General features: G+C 42.2%; 3 protein-coding genes across 3 annotated transcripts; all 3 read right to left on the reverse strand.

Moving 5' to 3' along the window:
• Positions 1 to 3,580: 3,580 nt before the first annotated feature.
• Positions 3,581 to 4,828, reverse strand: Bfra_004692 (putative carboxylesterase family protein; the record flags this gene model as incomplete). Its single annotated transcript, XM_037335089.1, has 2 exons — positions 3,581 to 4,280; positions 4,662 to 4,828. The coding sequence occupies 2 exons, from the start codon at positions 4,826 to 4,828 to the stop codon at positions 3,581 to 3,583; spliced, it is 867 nt and encodes a 288-aa protein (XP_037193623.1).
• Positions 4,829 to 5,782: 954 nt separating this feature from the next.
• Positions 5,783 to 6,655, reverse strand: Bfra_004693 (putative ser thr protein phosphatase family protein; the record flags this gene model as incomplete). The annotated part of the gene is made up of 1 exon (XM_037335090.1): positions 5,783 to 6,655. The coding sequence occupies one exon, from the start codon at positions 6,653 to 6,655 to the stop codon at positions 5,783 to 5,785; it is 873 nt and encodes a 290-aa protein (XP_037193624.1).
• A 4,233-nt stretch (positions 6,656 to 10,888) lies between these two features.
• Positions 10,889 to 13,986, reverse strand: Bfra_004694 (putative glycosyltransferase family 20 protein; the record flags this gene model as incomplete). Its single annotated transcript, XM_037335091.1, has 3 exons — positions 10,889 to 11,445; positions 11,501 to 13,466; positions 13,519 to 13,986. 3 exons carry the CDS (start codon positions 13,984 to 13,986, stop codon positions 10,889 to 10,891), a joined length of 2,991 nt encoding a protein of 996 aa, XP_037193625.1.
• Positions 13,987 to 18,280: the final 4,294 nt, after the last annotated feature.

Consider the following 18,280-nt stretch of genomic DNA (forward strand, 5'->3'; position numbering starts at 1 on the left):
ATTTGTATGAATGGATGGATGGATGGATGGGTGGGTGTATATATGTATGTAGGTTTGATACGTTTGATAGGCATGTAGGCATGTAGGTAGTTAATGGATGGATTCATACCTAAACCTAGGAAAGTTGGAAAACATCTTGTCTTGTCTTGTCTTATCTGGGAAATGGGTGGATGGGGGATAAGTGCGCGCGCGCGTGTGTGTGGTGCTTTCGGGTTCGGAGTTATTTGTGAATAGATGGGATTGATTGTTCATGGGAGAGAGAGTGTGTATGTATGTGTGTGGATCGATATAGGATATATCCACCAAGGTAACTTACCTTGTATTATACTATTTCATGCACACCTGTCTTATGCTATTATCCGTCTTACATGATGATGGTAGGTATCTGCATGGAAGGAAGAAAGAAAGAAGGAAAGAAAGATTTTATGCATACCTACTTCGTAGGTACATAGATGTAGGTATTTTTAGGTCTCAAGGTTATGAATAGTGGTTTGTGGATCCCTACGTATGGGTGAGTTGTGGTTTACTTATATTTTTGAACTTCACGAGTGCTGGTCTGGAATTTAATGTGTGGATTGTGCTTTGTGAATGAATGTGCTTGGATGCGTGCTTGTGATTTGTGAATGGTGAATTGTGAAATCTAAAGTGTACCTGGTTTGTGAATGTGGATGTGCTTTGTGCATGTGCTTTATGGATACGTACATCCCAACCTCGCTGTTTTCACTTTTGGGGGGATTTGCTTTTGCGGGTTGTGCTTTTGCGATTGCGGGTTTTGCTTTTTTTTTTTTTTTTTTTTTTTTTTTTTTTTGAGGGGGTGAGGGGAGGGGGATGGGGGGAACGGGATCAGAGTACTGGCTGGGGATTAGAGTGATTGTGAGGGGAGGGGAGTGTTCGTGACGTAGGAGTTTGAGTTGGATGGGTGGGTAGGTGGGTAGGTGTTGGATGGGATGGAAGATGGTGAGATGGCGAGGGGATGTGAAATGAAGATTGATGGAGGGAAGATGGGAATTGGAGAGGGGGGTTAGAGGTGGAGATTGGAGATGGGGATTGGAGATGAATGAAGATATCGGGGTTAGACGGGATGAGATGCTGAGATGCTGAGATCATGCTGAGATCATGCGATGGGAGGGGGATGGGAGAGGGACAGTCTGGTGTGTGTATGTGTATGGTGTTTTGTTGATTGATGGGGAAGGATCCTGGACGTAGGTTGGTAGGTTTTACCATTCCATTACTATGCCATTACTATGCCATTACTATGCGAACCGGTGGCTGGGCTAACTAGAGCATGAGCTTTGAGATGCACAGGCTTATTGTCTCATTTTCTCATTTCCTTGGTTTGCAATGCAAAGATTATAGATGTAAGTTCCGCAAAGGGAAGTAAGAGGAGATACGAGGAGGTGGGAGGATTTTAGAAAAATGGATGGATGGTTGGTTGCGAGAGGATATGTTTCAGATTTGTATGTGTGAGGGGTACGTGGGTTTGGATTCGGGTTTGGGTTTGGAAGAGTGGATTTGATTGGTGGGGTGTGAGGGGCATGAGGGGAGGGTGGAGAGTGGGAGGGAGTAAGAGTGAGAGTGGAGAGGATGAAGGTGTGAGGGGGCGGGGAGAGTTGGAATTTGATGAACTGGTGAGGGGTTGGTGCGTGTGTAAGGGGTGTGAGAGTGTGCGGGAGGTTTGTATTTGAAGTTGAGGTTGAGGGGGAGAGGGAAGTGAGAAAGCAAGCAGATAAGTACGAAACAGATGGGCATAGAGATGAAGTGATAAGGCAAGTAGGAAATAGAAAAGAGGGTTAAGAAGGGAAGGGACAGGTTTGAGGATTCACAGTTAGGCATGAATGAAGCTGGAAGAAGAAAGCTGTACCGTATGTATGATGAGATAATTGCGTAGGCGGGAGATTGCATGCTGGATGATTTTCGTCTTCGTGCATCTCCATCTCTATCTCCATCTATGTATGGAAAATCATAGATTGATAAAGATGGGAATCATGTATGAAACTTCTGGGATGGGGATCCATATTGAGATAGATGGATGGATACCAATACGATGGGTTGTATGCATCCGTAGAGTCTCGATCGAATCGCGTTTATAACGTATAAGCTTATTTATGATCATCGTTCGGCTCAACGGCGGAGCTACATATTTAGTAATAGGTAGATAAGTAGTTACTTAGAAAACTGGGTAGTGGGAATGTATCCTTCGACATGTATGCGAGAATTTCTAGTCAATGATTCTTTATCTTGACATGAATGACATGAATGATATTCATAAGCATTAAAACGGGGCTGCGGGAAAGCTAACATGTAATAGGATAAGATTCTACACAAAAGATTCCGCCCCAGATACGAACATCAGAGTTCGGGCAAGGGAAAAGAGAAGAGAGGTGGATTGGATGGCATGGGATCGGAGTCGGGATGTGTATCTGTGCTTATGCAGAGAAGTGGAGATGGAGGTGCGATGAGTGGTTTGGGTTTGTTTATATGGATTTGGGAGGATGGAAGGGAAAGGAGGGGTAAGTGGGTATGTGGATATGAGAATGGTGGCGATCTTTTGCTTTCTTGGGGGGCTGGGAATTTGAAGGGTTGGGTGTGAGAGGGTGGATGGGAGGTTGGATAGTTGGTTGCATGGTTGGATGTATTTCGTTATGATACGGTATATAGTGAGAAACTGGGAAAACATCTCGTTGAAACTTGATGTTCATATATCTATCTATCTATCCATGATGGATTGGAGTGCGATAATAGTTATAACACGAGATGATGTGGATATTTGCGACGCTGTCTATGGACTTGTTTTTGTTTGTGATATTTTTCATGGGTTTAGCGATGGATTTGGAATTCGTGAACAGAGTGGTATGCATGTATGTATATATGTGTGTAGGTAGGTATGAATGCTTGGGTGCATTGGGACCACGAGATGAGAGCGTGCTGAGGTGAGGTTGTATTTTTGCGTGGGTTTGCATATGAGTATGGGTATGGCGCATGATGGCTGTGGTCAGCAGGAGAAATTCCTGATGTTGATAGAGTGATCGGAGAAGGTGTTGAAAGAGTTGATTGCATCGAGGTTGAGGGTTCTATCTCTAATTGGTGTGGGGAGAACGGGTTTGTAGATTGGGCTTCAAGCGAAATTCGAGCGTAGGCATGTCTTACCAAGGGGTTTGGAGATGGAGGGAGAGTGATTCTAGGATGAAATCTCTTGATTTTCGTGTCAGACTACGGTTGATGCTTCCGTGACTTGGTAAGTAAAGATTGGCGGGGAGAAATGATGCCATTGTATTGTACTATTTCAAACGGGCAGAGTGTTTTAAACCATCTTAATGTTTGTTATAGTTTTGAACAATCAGGGTCGATTGCTTATTAAATTGTCGTTCGAATAGCTCAATATCATGATAAACGAGTGGGAGAATGCAACATGTACCAATCCAGGTACTTAGCAAATGATGATGGGAATTACTCTCCTATTCACAATATCTCGTTTACGATATTAGTCGAGTGAATTGAAGATCCAAATTCAAGATATAATAGAACAAACTCTGTTGTGAAGTAACTGATCTCTGAAACTCCCGAAGTCCAACCTCCAGCATTATCTCAACTCTTCTTTCTCTTCAATCTCACTATCCTTTCCTTTATTATCACTTCCCTTAGCATCTTTGAAAGCCTTGTCACTATTATCCATCCAATTAGATATCCACTCCGCATGCCATTCCGCTTTCTTACCATCGTTCCTGATTTTGAAGATGTGAGAAAATGTGGGTGTGATGGAGTCGGTGTTTTGAAGCTGAGATGAAGAGAGTTTATTTTTCCAGTTCCTTAATGGGCGTGGGATTGTTTTGTGAGATATGTAGACTCTGAGACTGGACTGTGTATCGTCGTCCTCGTTGTCTTGATCATCATTATCCTCGTTTCCGTCATCTTCGTTGTTGTCTCCATCGTTTTCATTTCCATTGTCTTCATTCCCGCCGTTTTCATTCCCGCCGTCTTCATTACCATCCCCGTTCTCATCACCTCCCTCATATCCATCCCAATATCGCGCTTCACCCCACCACTTACGTCTCTCTCTCGTTCCTTGATCAACCCACCTATCCTCCTCTACCCTAACTTCTCCTTCCGGTACAATCATACTTCCATTTTCTTTCGATCCAAGAATCACAATACCATCTTTATAAACTGCAAACTCAGGTCCAATGAAGCCGCGATTTGGATCTCCTTCTTTCACTGTCCAATCTGGACGAGCTTGTGGACATATATGTCCGATGGAACCATCATTGATATGTGAAGAAGTACTATTTATAGGAAGAGGTTTTGGAAATCGAAGATCTTAGAGAGGTGGAATAGCGTAGGGAATATTGCTGAAATTGTTGTAGTGGCCAGTGGACTACATGGGGATTTGGTTAGTAAGAGCATGGGAAAGGGTAGGGTGTTCAATAGTCCAAACTGCAGTCCGACAAAGAAGATTGTCAAATCCTCAAGGCAATTAGAACATTTGAGATGTTCAATATGATTGGAATATTGAACTATTTTGAGATCTCTGACTGCTTTTAGACATTCAAACCCTCATATTGTTGGAGTGTAGTCCAGGCTATCGGATACCCTGGTCCGAATGGGAATGAATAAGGGGTACTGACATTGGCGATGGCTTGATGAAGTTCGTAACCGAGATCGACTATTGATCCAGGGATAGAAGGGTTTCTGGGATGAGGTCTTGGAAAAGTTGGCGGGGGGCGTAAGGAAGGTGGAGATGGTCGGGGAAGGGACGGCCATGATGATCTCCCCCAGATGCTTCAACTGAACTTGAAGTGATGATGAATGCAAAGATTTTCAAGAGCAACATTTTGAGATGGAAGCAGGGCAATATTTAGAGAAAGAAATGAAGATAAGAATAGGGTATAGCCTTTCTTGTATCTGAATATTTCGATCACTGTCTCATTCATTTGATATGTCTGAGCTCAGCCTAGAATTACAAATCGCATTGTAATTGCGACGCAACACAGGATGGCATTTGTTAAGTTGTGAAGTCGTACTAGGACTTGTGCCACAGAGTTTGTCTCAAATACAATAACTTGCATGTCATACTTTCACTATCGCCTTTGTCCAAAGGCCTAATCATTGTTCAGATGTGAACAACATATCTTGAGGTAGGTTATTGATCTTTCCAATCCTTTCAGTTTCGACAACCTTAAGAATGACGGAAGCAGAGTGCAATCCAGATACACAGAAAGCACTCAGTCTCCATTAAATAAATAGCAACTGTAGTACAATTTCGGCACGAAGCAAGACATGTGACCATTGTCCTATGAATTCCAGACATCAGAGTCAAGTCTCGCTTTCTAGTGCCATTAGACTGAAATATTAGATAATTGAATTGCTTTGACAGTGTAATAACATTGAACCGTAACTCTGACGGGTTGTCAAAGTATAATAACGTATATATCAGATAGGAAATATCGGGTTATGGGAGAAAAGGGGCTAACACATCCGCAAAATTGAAATGACGATATTTGTCGCATAGCTTGAATTGATCCAGATTTTCTCTTTCAGAGTGTTTAATAGTCCAAATTGTAGTCCAGCAACAAAGAATATCAAATCCCCAAACCAATTAAAATATTCATGTCATTTGAGATACTGAATTTGATTACAGTATTGAACTGTTTTCGAATTTCTATCTGCTTTTAGACCTTCAAAATGTTATGTCGTTGAACTGCAGTTAGGACTATTGGATACCCCGTTCTCTTTAAAAACACCATTCTTGTCATCGATAAGTCGAATGGACGCGGAATATGTTGGGCTACGAAGAAGGCAAGTCCAAGTTGATAATCCAGGGAGCATTGGTAGGCTGATGTTCATCATCCAGAATCGCCGCATTAATCATAAGAGTTTCTTTGCCAGACTCAATATGCAAGTTCATAGCTTGTGGATACTCGTTGACCATATCATCCTCTGCTTTCTTCTCATCATCCTCCCACACGATTTTATTCGCACCATACCCCTCATGAATATGACCAAAGCAATGCATCAAAGGCTTCACACGTTGGACTGCGCGAAGGGTATTCTCGCAGCCTAAGTTCTCAACGCGAAAGCCCTTTGGTGGTCCGTGGGTCATGACAATATGCACACCAGCCGGGATAGGATTCTCAGCGATAGAAATGGCACCCTCTGCAGTTTCCCCAGATACATTGAAACGATCTTTGTTACGTTCGCAAGGGAATGCGTAATCAACGAATTCGGGTTGGTATGGAGAAGCGTAGATTTTAAATGTCGCACCACTTTGAAGATTGAAAGTGTGTGTTCCTTCCTCCAAATAAGTAACCCCCGCTTCTTTCGCTAATTGCCCCTTCATCACCTCCATGGCTCGTGCATGATCGTCAAGGTAGTCCTCGTCTTCCTCGGGGTGTGCTTTGTACCATCCTTCATCGAGCTCTAAATTATGATTTCCTGCGATGACTAGTTTAAGCTCTGTATCAAAGTTTCTGAGCATTTTAAGTGCTTTCTTGAAGACGGGAATACCTCCAACATGTGTTAAATCTCCACAGTGGAGAAGAACATCGACTTTTGGAACGAGGAGCTGTAACTTGCTTGATGCATTATCGCGAAATTGGTAATCGTGTGTATCAGACAACACGATAAAACTCGCTTTTTGCATTCTTGTCATATCGACCATTGTAATATTGTAGTTGATAGCAGTTAGTTCTGATTGTATTTTGATTTTTGTTTCAAGTAGAATATTATGTGTGAAGATGATAATGTAGGACTGAATGTGCAAAGGATATCAAGAAAAGAGGAGGAAACAATTTCGAAATTATTTATGGAAATTTGTGCATATTACTAACGGGAACTGGTACTGGCTAGTGAGTTGATAGCTTGCTACAAGATCGAAAAACAAGATCTACCGAATCGAATTTAGAACAAGATACATACTCATCTCAAAATGTGGGTATAGATAATCACATAAGTTCAAAGAGACTTACATAGTAAATAGAATCCATCTCAAACTTATCTTCAACCCTTCTACTCCCACCTGACCTCTTTCCTTGCATGATTTCCGGGATACGAACTCCGCCCATGAGTTTACATGGGCCATCTACCTTTTTACTCTTGCTCAATGGTACAAGCATTCGACATCCAGCTAGTGACCACACTTCATCCTTAGTCCTTGCATCTCCTGCGCCTCTCCAATGTATCCAGATACTGCAATGAGCAATCTCCCAACATACCACCACCTGTATTTTCGTCGATATCAGGACATGATTAAGTCACTGACTCAATTTCCGCGGTCTTTTCTGGAAAGGTTGTGTCCCATAAAGAAAATAATGGCAAGATTTCGTGTAATATGTTGAATAGAGAGGTAATTGGCACATTAAACTCTCATTCGCGCAGGATTTGTGAAGAGTCTCACCAAGAATAGAATAGAAAGATCTCTGTGCAACAAATGCTACTAGCATCTGATATCTCAACTTTCACATGAATTCGGAAAGTAGATCAAGAAGTGATACGGTGAATTGAAAGGAACTAGAAAATTGGAGTAGGCTATAAAAGTCGCTGAACCCATCTATGCAATATGGTTAGACAAAATTACAGTTTATATGCTTGCTACACAGGATGGTCATATCAGTATGGCGCTCTCTTATGCTTCGCTTAGAAACGTCCCTAAGATTGAAGTTCAACGGTATCAGTTTTCTTATTTCTCTTGATAGAAGTTAGATTGTATCATGACAGTTGATGCGAATCAAACAATAATGAACGCATAAAATGATAGTAAAAGATACAAGATGACTGTTATAGAATGACAGTGAACATACCAAGATACTACTCCCAAGAGTATGAAAGAGTCCCTAGGGGTCACGAACATTTCACGAATCAGAAGTAGTCTTAAATGCAGTTTTTACCACCTATCAAATAGAGCACCCTCTTCATGCTTGTGACCTCGGAGTTGCAGATCTCAAGTTTCGTTACTCGGGCCTCTTATATATGCACATCTTGAGATTTTTCTATTCGAAAAGATAGCGCACTTCATGAATTACCATTCGCCCAAAAGGGTTCAACATGTCAGCTGTGGACCAACTGCGAATGGAGTAATTCAATACCTATTATCTACCGATTTTACTCGGAATAATTATCTACTACGTAGGTGCCTACCTAATCATTCACTCTCCACCCTTCCTTCGGACTTGCTACCCGTATTCTGGATTTTTACAGTATCGAGCTAGGTATAGAACCCATCACCTCCTCACTATCCTTCCAAAATCCAAACCAACCATCTCGTCTGTTGCGTTATTTCCATAGGGTGTTCCTGGTGCCCTCGAAATGCCTCAAACAAAATAAACAAAGAAGTTAATCGGCCCCTATTCTGCAAAAGCAAGCATAGTCATCATACCCCCAAAATCCAGATTGATTACAACGACAGTGAAACAATTAAAACACCATTGACAATAAAGCCACCGCGAGAAATGACAACAAAAATTCACGCATCACCCACCGAATATAACTTGTCCCCATCGTGGCTAATTAGGAGAATCACACAATTTATCGCAGGACGCGATATTGCAAGCTGAGTTCAGCTGTAAAGAATAATCTTTCTGGACTTGGAAGAGGACTCGGTGGACTGAATTTATTGAATCAATTCCAAATCTCAAGTACAGAGTTTATATACAACTGCAATGAAGATGGAGGGTGTGATATCTAGATACTGAATAGATAGGTAGATATGTTTACTTTCTGTTTAACATTTTCACTTGTTCATATTCATCATCTTATACATTATTTCCTCAGTCTCAAATCCCACCAACTCCATCTCACGTCACCCCCTCCTCTCTTTCCCTTCCTCTCGCCAAAGACCTCTCCCCTCCTCCCCCCTATCTCACCTCATCACATACAGAACCACTCTATTCACACCTCAATCCCATCCCATTCTACCCACCGCTACACATCACACCAATCATACAAACCCACAACCCAGATCCCCTCCTCACCAACTCAAAGCCCACACCATCTTTCCCTACAACCTTTGATATGTTTTCCCGACTCATATTATATATAATTTAATCATCACTCTTCCGAACAAAAGCATACAGCAAAATATCAAAATTCCAAACTAGCTATAACAAAAAGATGCCAAGGTATTCATGAAAAAATACCACAATTCACACCAACACCACCCACAACAACTTCTCACAACCAAGAAAAAAACTCCCCCAACGATTCCCACATATCACCTACCGAATCCGAGAAAATCCGAACTCATGACTTATAGGAACCAGATAGATTACCTCCATCCCAACACGATACCCACCCAGTAACTCAGCACAGCACAGCACAGCCACGGATCTATCTCATTTGTTCGTTACATGTGGTTGAGACACTTTCGATTTTGTTCCAACATTACTGAGTATTTACAATCATATACCACACCTCCACTGCCTCCCCCAAAAGCCAAAGTACCCTCTCTTCTTCCCCCAATTCCATCTCCCCCCAAAAGTAAAGAAAAGTAAACCCCACCCCAACCACCATCTCATCTACCCATTCTCAACATCTCAAGCATATCACATATCAATCAGAATTACATCTCACATCTCCTTTTCCTTTCCTTTCCTTTTCCTTTCCTTTCCTCCTCTCTCCAATCTAATCCAATCCAATCTAATCTAAAGGAGTGGCCCATACATACACACACATACACACGCATACACACACATACACATACACACACCCTCTTCTCTTCTCCTCCTTCAAACCAACATCCCCTCTTCCCTTTCCAATCCTATCTCTCAAGAAAAGAAAAGAAAAGAAAAGAAAAGAAAAGAAAAGAAAAGAAAAGAAAAGAAAAGAAAAAGAAAAGAAAGGAAATCAATCCTAAAATCTAATCTATCCATAAATCAACCATCGATTCTCTACCTCTACCTCCATCTCCAACTCCCTAGCAAGAGACAATCATCCAGATCTCCAAACACCAAGCCACTTCTCTTTAACTTATCACTCACTCTCTTTCAGTAGATCACTTTTTCAATCAACTATACTCTTTTGATATGATATACTACTGCCTCTCGATCTCTCTCTCCCTCTCTCCCTATTCCCGCTCTCTTCCCTCCCCTCTCATCACTCACTACTCCATCTCCCTCAACCCAGAAAAACATAATACCCTTTATCTCTTCATCACTATACATAACCACATATAACCACATATAGCTACATATAACCATATATAACTACATATAACCATATATAATTATCCATACCCACACATAACCAACCTTCATAACCTCTATAACCACCCACAGCTACCTACCAACCTACCAACCTACCAACCTACCAACCTACCAACCTACCAACCTACCAACCTACCTACCTACCTACCTACCTACCTACCTACCTACCTACCTACCTACCTACCTAATCATCAAATATCCCATCTCCTCTTATCTCCTGTTCAATAGATAGGTACAAAAGAATCATACTAGCTTAGCTTAGCTACTAACAACAAGTTACACACAAAATTTCCCCAATGCAAAATCAACAAATTCATCTAACCACAACTTGGTAAATATAAAAATTCTATCATCAAAGTATTTACTTAAATAATTAAAATCCCTCATTGCATCAACCTATACACCCGGTATGTATACTCATCTGCTGATTCTATTCGGTATCCGCATGCTGAAAGATCCCATCACCCTATTCACAGCGCATCGTATCGTATCTCGTCACAACGCTCTATCCTATCCTATGTCCATGTATCCCCACTTCCCCAATTGCCAAATCTACCCCCAATCAACCTATCATCCATTTCATAATCCTTCTAACTATTCATAATTCCTTCTAAGACCTATCCGATCCGACGCTATGCCCATACCTCAAAAAGATTCAAACCCAACAATCCTTCCCTTGCACCTGACACGACAACCTATCTTCCTTCACCTGTACTAGGTGCTCCAGGAATCATATCCAATGCCTCCAACTTCCCCATCATATCCTCTCGGGCTTTCCCTTCAATGACACTAACCGGTCCTAAATCCGCTACATTTGTATCGCCTCCCCCAAGAAGTGCAATGCTACTAATAACATCCGACGGTTCCAAAAGATGCCATGTAGCCAATGTTGGTTTGCTTGATGCGCCCACAGTGACGGTAAAAACATGATTTACATCCAATTCACTGTTGTTTAGAGATCTAAACATATCTTCATCTGTCGTGTCATCACCTGCACAAAATGTGAATTCAGGAGCTTGTCCCACTTCTTTTCCATAAGCATCAACAAGACGTTTGGCGATTGATCCTTTGTTGATGAAAGTAGGACGAACTTCGAGATTTGCTTTACCAGTCATGACTTCGACGTCCCAAGCTTTACCAACAGTGGCCATGAGTTCCTTTTGACATTCACGAGACATGCGTTCACCCAATTCTGGGTTTGAAGGACGATAATGCCATGTCAAAGCGCAACGTTTGCGTTCAATGAAAGAGCCTAGTTTGGTTAGCTAGAAATTCCAAAAAATCTATTGAATAGAAATATTACTAACCTGGAGTTTTCTCGGTATATTTCTGGAAACATTCCATAACCTCCTTTTGCCAACCCATATCGAATTGTTCGGCAAGGTTTTCCCATTCTTGACTACCTGGATGACGCATAAAACTACCATGTTCAGCACTGAATCCTAATTCTGGAATATGTCCCAAATGTTGTCCCAAGAATTCTTGATCTCTACCACTAATAATCCAAATGGCGTTCTTAGGATCGGAGGCGAGTGCTTTCAGGGTTCGGTATAATTTATCAGAAGGTAAAGCTGCAGCGGGATCTCTAACAATCGGAGTAAGAGTACCATCATAATCGAACATGAATAATCTCTTATTGGCGGCTTTGTATTGAATCAACAAAGAAGTCTTATCCAACAAGGGTGTTGCAAATGCGTGACTGTTGGAACCAATTTTTGTGATTAATGTTCGAATGAGACTCTTCGTCCAGGTTGTGATATCATTACTGAAGATGTACTCGGATAACTTTCCGTGAAGTTCTGCTTTTTTGGAAGGGGGCAGTTCCAAAGCAAGTCGAATGTTTTCGGCAACAGTGTTAAAATCCCACGGATTAATGTGAATGGCTGCATCCAAGACAGCAGCCGATCCAGAGAATTCAGAGATAATCAAAGGACCATGATTCTCTCTCTGACAAACCACATACTCCAAACTTGTTGTGTTCATACCATCACGTACACTAGTGATTAAGCCAACATCTGCAACACGAAGGAGAGCGAGATACTCTTCTTGGGAGAGATATTGAGGGTAATGTTGGACGGGTGAGAAACTCAAAGAACCATACAGACCATTGATCTTCGCAACAAGTTCGGCAACGTTGGCTGCAATCTTGTTTCCAGAATCCTCTCTTTCTTCTTCAACACTAGTTGGACTGGTAACTTGTACCAAAACAACCTTCTCACGCCATTCTGGAAAATTTTCCAAGAAGCGTTCAAAGGCCATGAGCTTTTGTGCAACACCTCTAACACTATCAAGACGATCTCTACCGACAATGATTTTTTTGCCAGCATACAACTTCTTCAATGCAGCGACCTTTTCATCAACAGCAGGATCATCGAAAGCGAGCTTTTCAACATTTCGCGCATCGATTCCAATGGGGAAAGCTGCTACATCACATCTTGCACCGTATGCTTCGACACCGGCGCTCGTAGATGGAAATCCCAGAATTCGAGTACAACAGGAATTAAAGTGTCGCGTATAACTAAATGATTGTAATCCAACCAAATTTGCGCTCAAAACACCCTCTAGTATCTCCTTTCTTCTCGGTAAACAGCGGAGAAACTCGCTACTGGGGAATGGGATATGTAGATAGAAGACAATGCTCATATGTGGAACTCGTTGTCTCAACATGCTGGGAAGAAGTAAAAGATGATAATCGTGAACCATAACAACGTCGCCAGGTTTGTAAATTTCGAGGATTCGGTTTGCGAATTTTTGATTCATTCGATAATAATCCGCCCATGATTGTCGTTCTTGTCGGCCATTCGTAGGTTCGTGTTGTTTGTAATGGAATAGAGTATATAATTCATGTTCGGCGAATCGTCTCCATCTTGATTGGTCTTTCAAACAAACGCTTCCGTCTTCACTAGTATCTGCATCATCACACAACCAAACTGGGACTATTTTTCCATGTGATTGATTTGCGAGTTGTCTTTCCAGTCGTTGTCTATCCTCACTTGTAACAAATAATCCATCGGTTTCTGGTGGTGTTGGAGGCATAGTAACGCCATCAACTGGAATTGGCGCAGAGCTCTTATTGAAAGGAACTCTATTCTGTGGAGGTTGCGATTGTATAGGGTGACCTCCAAGGGGAGGAGTATCTGGAGGGGTGAGATCCTCGACCGGGTTGATTTCTCCAGTCCAGCCAACCAGTGTATGATGCCATGGCGATTTTTCGGATGCAAGATATCTGAAGGAGTCGAATTGCGAGGATCCGCCATGTCTTTGCGACCAAGTCTATGCGATTGTTAGTATCAAAATTCTCGAGGAAAAGTATCTCCGCACTCACCCAATCTGAGCCTTTCCTGTACATCAAAGATTGTTGTATACAAAAAGTCGCAGAAATGATTCCTCCCGTCAAACCCAATGAAGGATGCGCCGCTCGTGGATCAAGATCCGATAAGGAATTTTGTCTCTCGCGACCAGGAGCTAAACTCATTCTGCGAAGAACTTCTTGATTTGATAATGTGCCAGTCTCGGCATCGGATGGAGATTCTGCCATGATGGAAGATTGGTTAAAGCCTTGAGTGAAATAGTTTTGCTCGTCGATCTCGATGGATTTATCTTCGGCTTGAATCTTTTCGTATGCCCCCAAATAACCACCCGGGGTGACTGGAACGTTCGTAATTGATGGACTTAAAGCTGGGTGTCGAGTAATCTGTTTCTTGAGAACCGCTGGTCTTTGTGGTGGAGGGGTAGCAGCTGCTGATGACTCGGTGAAGCCTGAGCTTGACGAATCTCTTGTGTTCTCTGCCATGATGAATGATAAGTAAAAGTTGATGTCGGAATTGTATTGAAGGTATTTATAAAAGAAAAGGTCATCAATCGATTTAAAACAGGGTGAATCTTTGGAAACAAAAAAGAGGAGCTGAATGGTAGGCAGGTTCTTTTTTTTTGGCGGGAGAATTATGTGAATGGAGGGGTAGTATTGTGTTTGTGAGACTTTGAATGACTCTCCCAAATCTCCCAATTCAATTTTGGCAGAATGGATAAGCAAAGACAACAAAGTATCTCGGTCCCAATCTGACTGTTGTCTTTTTTGTCTTTGGACAGATTTTGCTTGGTTTATATCCTTTCGGGTAGGAACGTGGGTGAAGTGGTTGGAATGAGGGAAGAGCGCAATATAGAAAATCTTGGAATGAATGGAATATGGGAATTGGGATTCATGGCACACCTTGGAATATTCTATCCCCAAAATTTCTGATTTCTGATGGAAACAACCCACCAAGTTGCAGATTTGCCGGAGCAAAAGCTCAGGTCGTACAAATATGTGACGTAATTAAAGTTAAGACGTATTGACGAATGATATGAGAGATCTTCGTAAATAATGTATAAATAATTATAGATTCTCTCTGTCTCGTCCAATTTCGGTCTTTGGAAGGATGTATGTGATATTGATGGTATTGATACTATTTTGCGATGTGAAGACGGGAAGACGAGAGATGGGAAGACAGGAAGGGTTTGAAGCGAAAGTTTAAAGGAAAGAAGGGGGAAGGGAAAAAGGGTAAAAGGAGTAAAGTGCTAGCTCGCTACTTGTTACTTGTTACTTGTTAGAGCAGAATAGAGTTTACCTACCTCCCTCGATAGATAGCTTGGGTGTATTTCCAAGGAACGGGAGTGACATTACCTAGGTACACACAAGCAGGTAATAATCGCATCTCCTTCCTGCACTCCTGCACTATCCAATTCATCCATCCAGAGATAACTCCCTAGTTGTTCATTACTAACGATATGAGGCCAAAGACCTTTCCAAGTGGGAGTGGAGGGGCGGTGGAGGGGTATGGAGCATCCTTCCCAGCTTGGAATTGGTGCGATATGAAGACTATCCCGGGTTAATGATTGGATCATGTCACAGAGATCCTCCGATATTGATACTGCCCAGGTCTCCGATACTAGCACTGCTCAGTGCATATTGCATGTGTGAATGTGGGTTTCCTGTATGTACGTGCTTGGGTAGGTACGAGGGAGGCATTCACCAAGGACAATTAAAACAGGCCACATACCCGCCAACAGATCAAGTGTTAGGGTGTCGTATCTAGGTACTGGTATCTACAATCTGGTATTTGGTATCTTTTATCGATGTGTTGACCATCATTGGCACATCAGACCACGACGATGAAGGAGAAGACACGCGAAAAGGAGCCAGCAATATTTCTGATTTTCCTTAGTGTCGGCCATAATATGAATAATCTTCCGTGATGCTTGCTCGGGGGTTTAATTAGGATTTAGAAGATACTTATCACCTCCCACCTCACCTAGTCAATCTATAAATGTTCTAGATTGGTTGATAACTTAATCTTCAATCTCTCGGCCTAGGTGTACATTGCCAACAAGTATCACACGGGATTGACTCCGAATGGACAACATAAGCATCCTTCTCTATCGTCTTCTCTCCCCTTGTCTTGTTCATTCGGTACATTACATTCATCCAAGATCACGCACATATCATATCGTACACAGCAGCAATCTGAACGAGCACAGCATTCACATCTTTGCATTTGCAATGTTATCCACCATTCATCGAACATTACATACCACGTCTAACATCATATCGAATATGATATCAAGCATTATATCGAGCATTATATCGAGCATTATATCGAGCATTATATCGAGCATTATATCGAGCATTATATCGAGCATTATATCGAGCATTATATCAAATATCGAACATCATGTCAAATATTACATCTTCATATCGAGCATTATATCAAACATCATATCAAATATCAATCATTACATCCTAACCCCCCTTCTTCGCCCATCCCTTCCACCAACCTGACTACTTCACATTCACCTCACTCCCCATCATCTCCATCTCCATCTCTATCTCCATCTCCCCATTTCCCTAACCCATAAACATCAAATCCCCAATCCAATCCAATCCCAATATCCCCTTTCTCCATTCCATCCATCCTCAGCTCTGTGCATCTTTAGTCCCAAGCGCACGGTTTTAACACCTACCTAAGTCCCAATCCACGCAGACCTAGAACATTCATCTGTCAACTGCACCCACCACGTGAGTTTATTATTATCCTCCGAAAAATGTTTCTTCTTCACCGCAACATTTATCATCACCTCACCTATCGGATATGAAAAAAAAAACTCCAACCTCTCTCCCTCACACCGATTAATCCATCACAGTACGGTAGACGGCTGCATCCTTTTAAACTTTCCTCACCTTTCTTATCACGAACACGTTTCTATTTAACATTTCTAGTAATCCTTTCTTTTTCTTTTCTGACATCCTTAGCTCAACCATTCGTCAACAAGTCTGTGGCTGGTGTGTGGGGTAATTTTCTATTTTGCTTTGCATCGACGATACTGGACGGGACTGGATATTCCTCACCGATTTATGTATTAGTCTACCACACTTTTCCATGACGTGAAAATTTAATTCTCTGGTAGAATTCTTTGCTTGCTTTTATTTTCTACCAATTGTTATGTTATTTGTTCGAGTGAAGATTTCTTTCTGGTTTACATTGCGTTTCTAGTAGATCACGTCGTATTTGTTTCTGTGGAGGTTGCATTGTGTCTGTTTCTCGTGGGGTGTGGTGAAGAGTGGTTTTGTTTGCTTCAGGATGGCTTTTATAAAAGATGCGAGTTTGGTGTAGAGATGAAATAGAATGTATACACAAGGTTTGAATGTATGTGTGATAAAGAGAGAATTTCTTTTCAGCTATGCATGGTTTTTGGCTTATATGTATGTGATAAGGAGTGAGCTACTCCAGTTTCTGACACAGATCTGAAGGCTTTTTTGACTATTCGAACCACGGATCTTGGAATGGAGTCCCATCATTCACATACTGCTAAGTGATGCTTCCAATGGCATCTTTCTATGAGGACCGAGTTTCTCATTCTCCGAGTGGATGGCAAGTAATCGAAAGCTTTCTCACGTCTACCAGACTTCACATCCCATCTCTATCAAACTTCCCCATCCCAAACAGGTCACGCCCATGTCATCTCATCGTCTAGCATCATATCCCAGTCGTCCCGTAATTTCTATACGATCTCTCCTGCACGCTGTTACACATCCTATCCTAACACCAACAATCTTCTCCTTTCTCTCCCTCTCCCTCTCCCTCTCCCTCTCCCTCTCCCTCTCCCTCTCCCTCTCCCTCTCCCTCTCCCTCTCCCTCTCCCTCTCCCTCTCCCTCTCCCTCTCCCTCTCCCTCTCCCTCTCCCTCTCCCTCTCCCTCTCCCTCTCCCTCTCCCTCTCCCTCTCCCTCTCCCTCTCCCTCTCCCTCTCCCTCTCCCTCTCCCTCTCCCTCTTCCTCCTCACCCAAATCCATTACCTCCCCTCCTTCCTTTGCACAAATCGTTTCGGTTCACCAACCCAACACCCCAGATCTGTTCATCCCCTCCCCAAATCACAACTCTCAAATCGAAACACATAACTTTCTCCTTCCTCAATTCTCACCCTTTTCACCCCCTCTTCACCCCATCACATCTCCATTTCCATCGCTCGATTCCAACCTCAAATCACCTCCCGATAATATCCACAGCATAGTACAGCACACAATCTCTCCATCTAACCATCACCAGATTGGATTGGATTATATTGAATTAGATCAGATCGGATGATATATACTAAAACATGACTGACTGATTGCACGGGACTGAATCTCTCCGGGGGTTATGTGTATATAGATATGTGATGGTCATGTTTGGCATTTGGATTTGGAGATGAAAAGGGATAGGGAATACGAGAGAGATTTTTCTGGGTTTGAAAAAAATTGGAGTGAAGTGGAGTGGTGAGATGAGAGAAGGATAGGAATTGAGATGAGGGAGATGATAGAACGAGTGATTAACTTGTTTGGAGGGAAATGGAATATGTTTGTTTGGGAGGAAGTTAGAATTCGGAGGAAGATTTAGATTTAGATTGGGAGATCTTGATCACATGGGATTTCAGAGGGTGGTGGTGGGAATGTCATGGCATGTGTGGTTTGGATTTGCGGGGGGAAACTTGGAGGCGGTCGTCTTGAGGAATTAGAGGCTAGTTGGAAAAGGAGAATGAGAGAGCATTGGATTTTTTAGGTGAGGCGAGATGG

This window comes from Botrytis fragariae (genome assembly GCF_013461495.1).
Source record: "Botrytis fragariae strain BVB16 chromosome Unknown tig00000050, whole genome shotgun sequence".
NCBI classification, from domain to species: Eukaryota; Fungi; Ascomycota; class Leotiomycetes; order Helotiales; family Sclerotiniaceae; genus Botrytis; species Botrytis fragariae.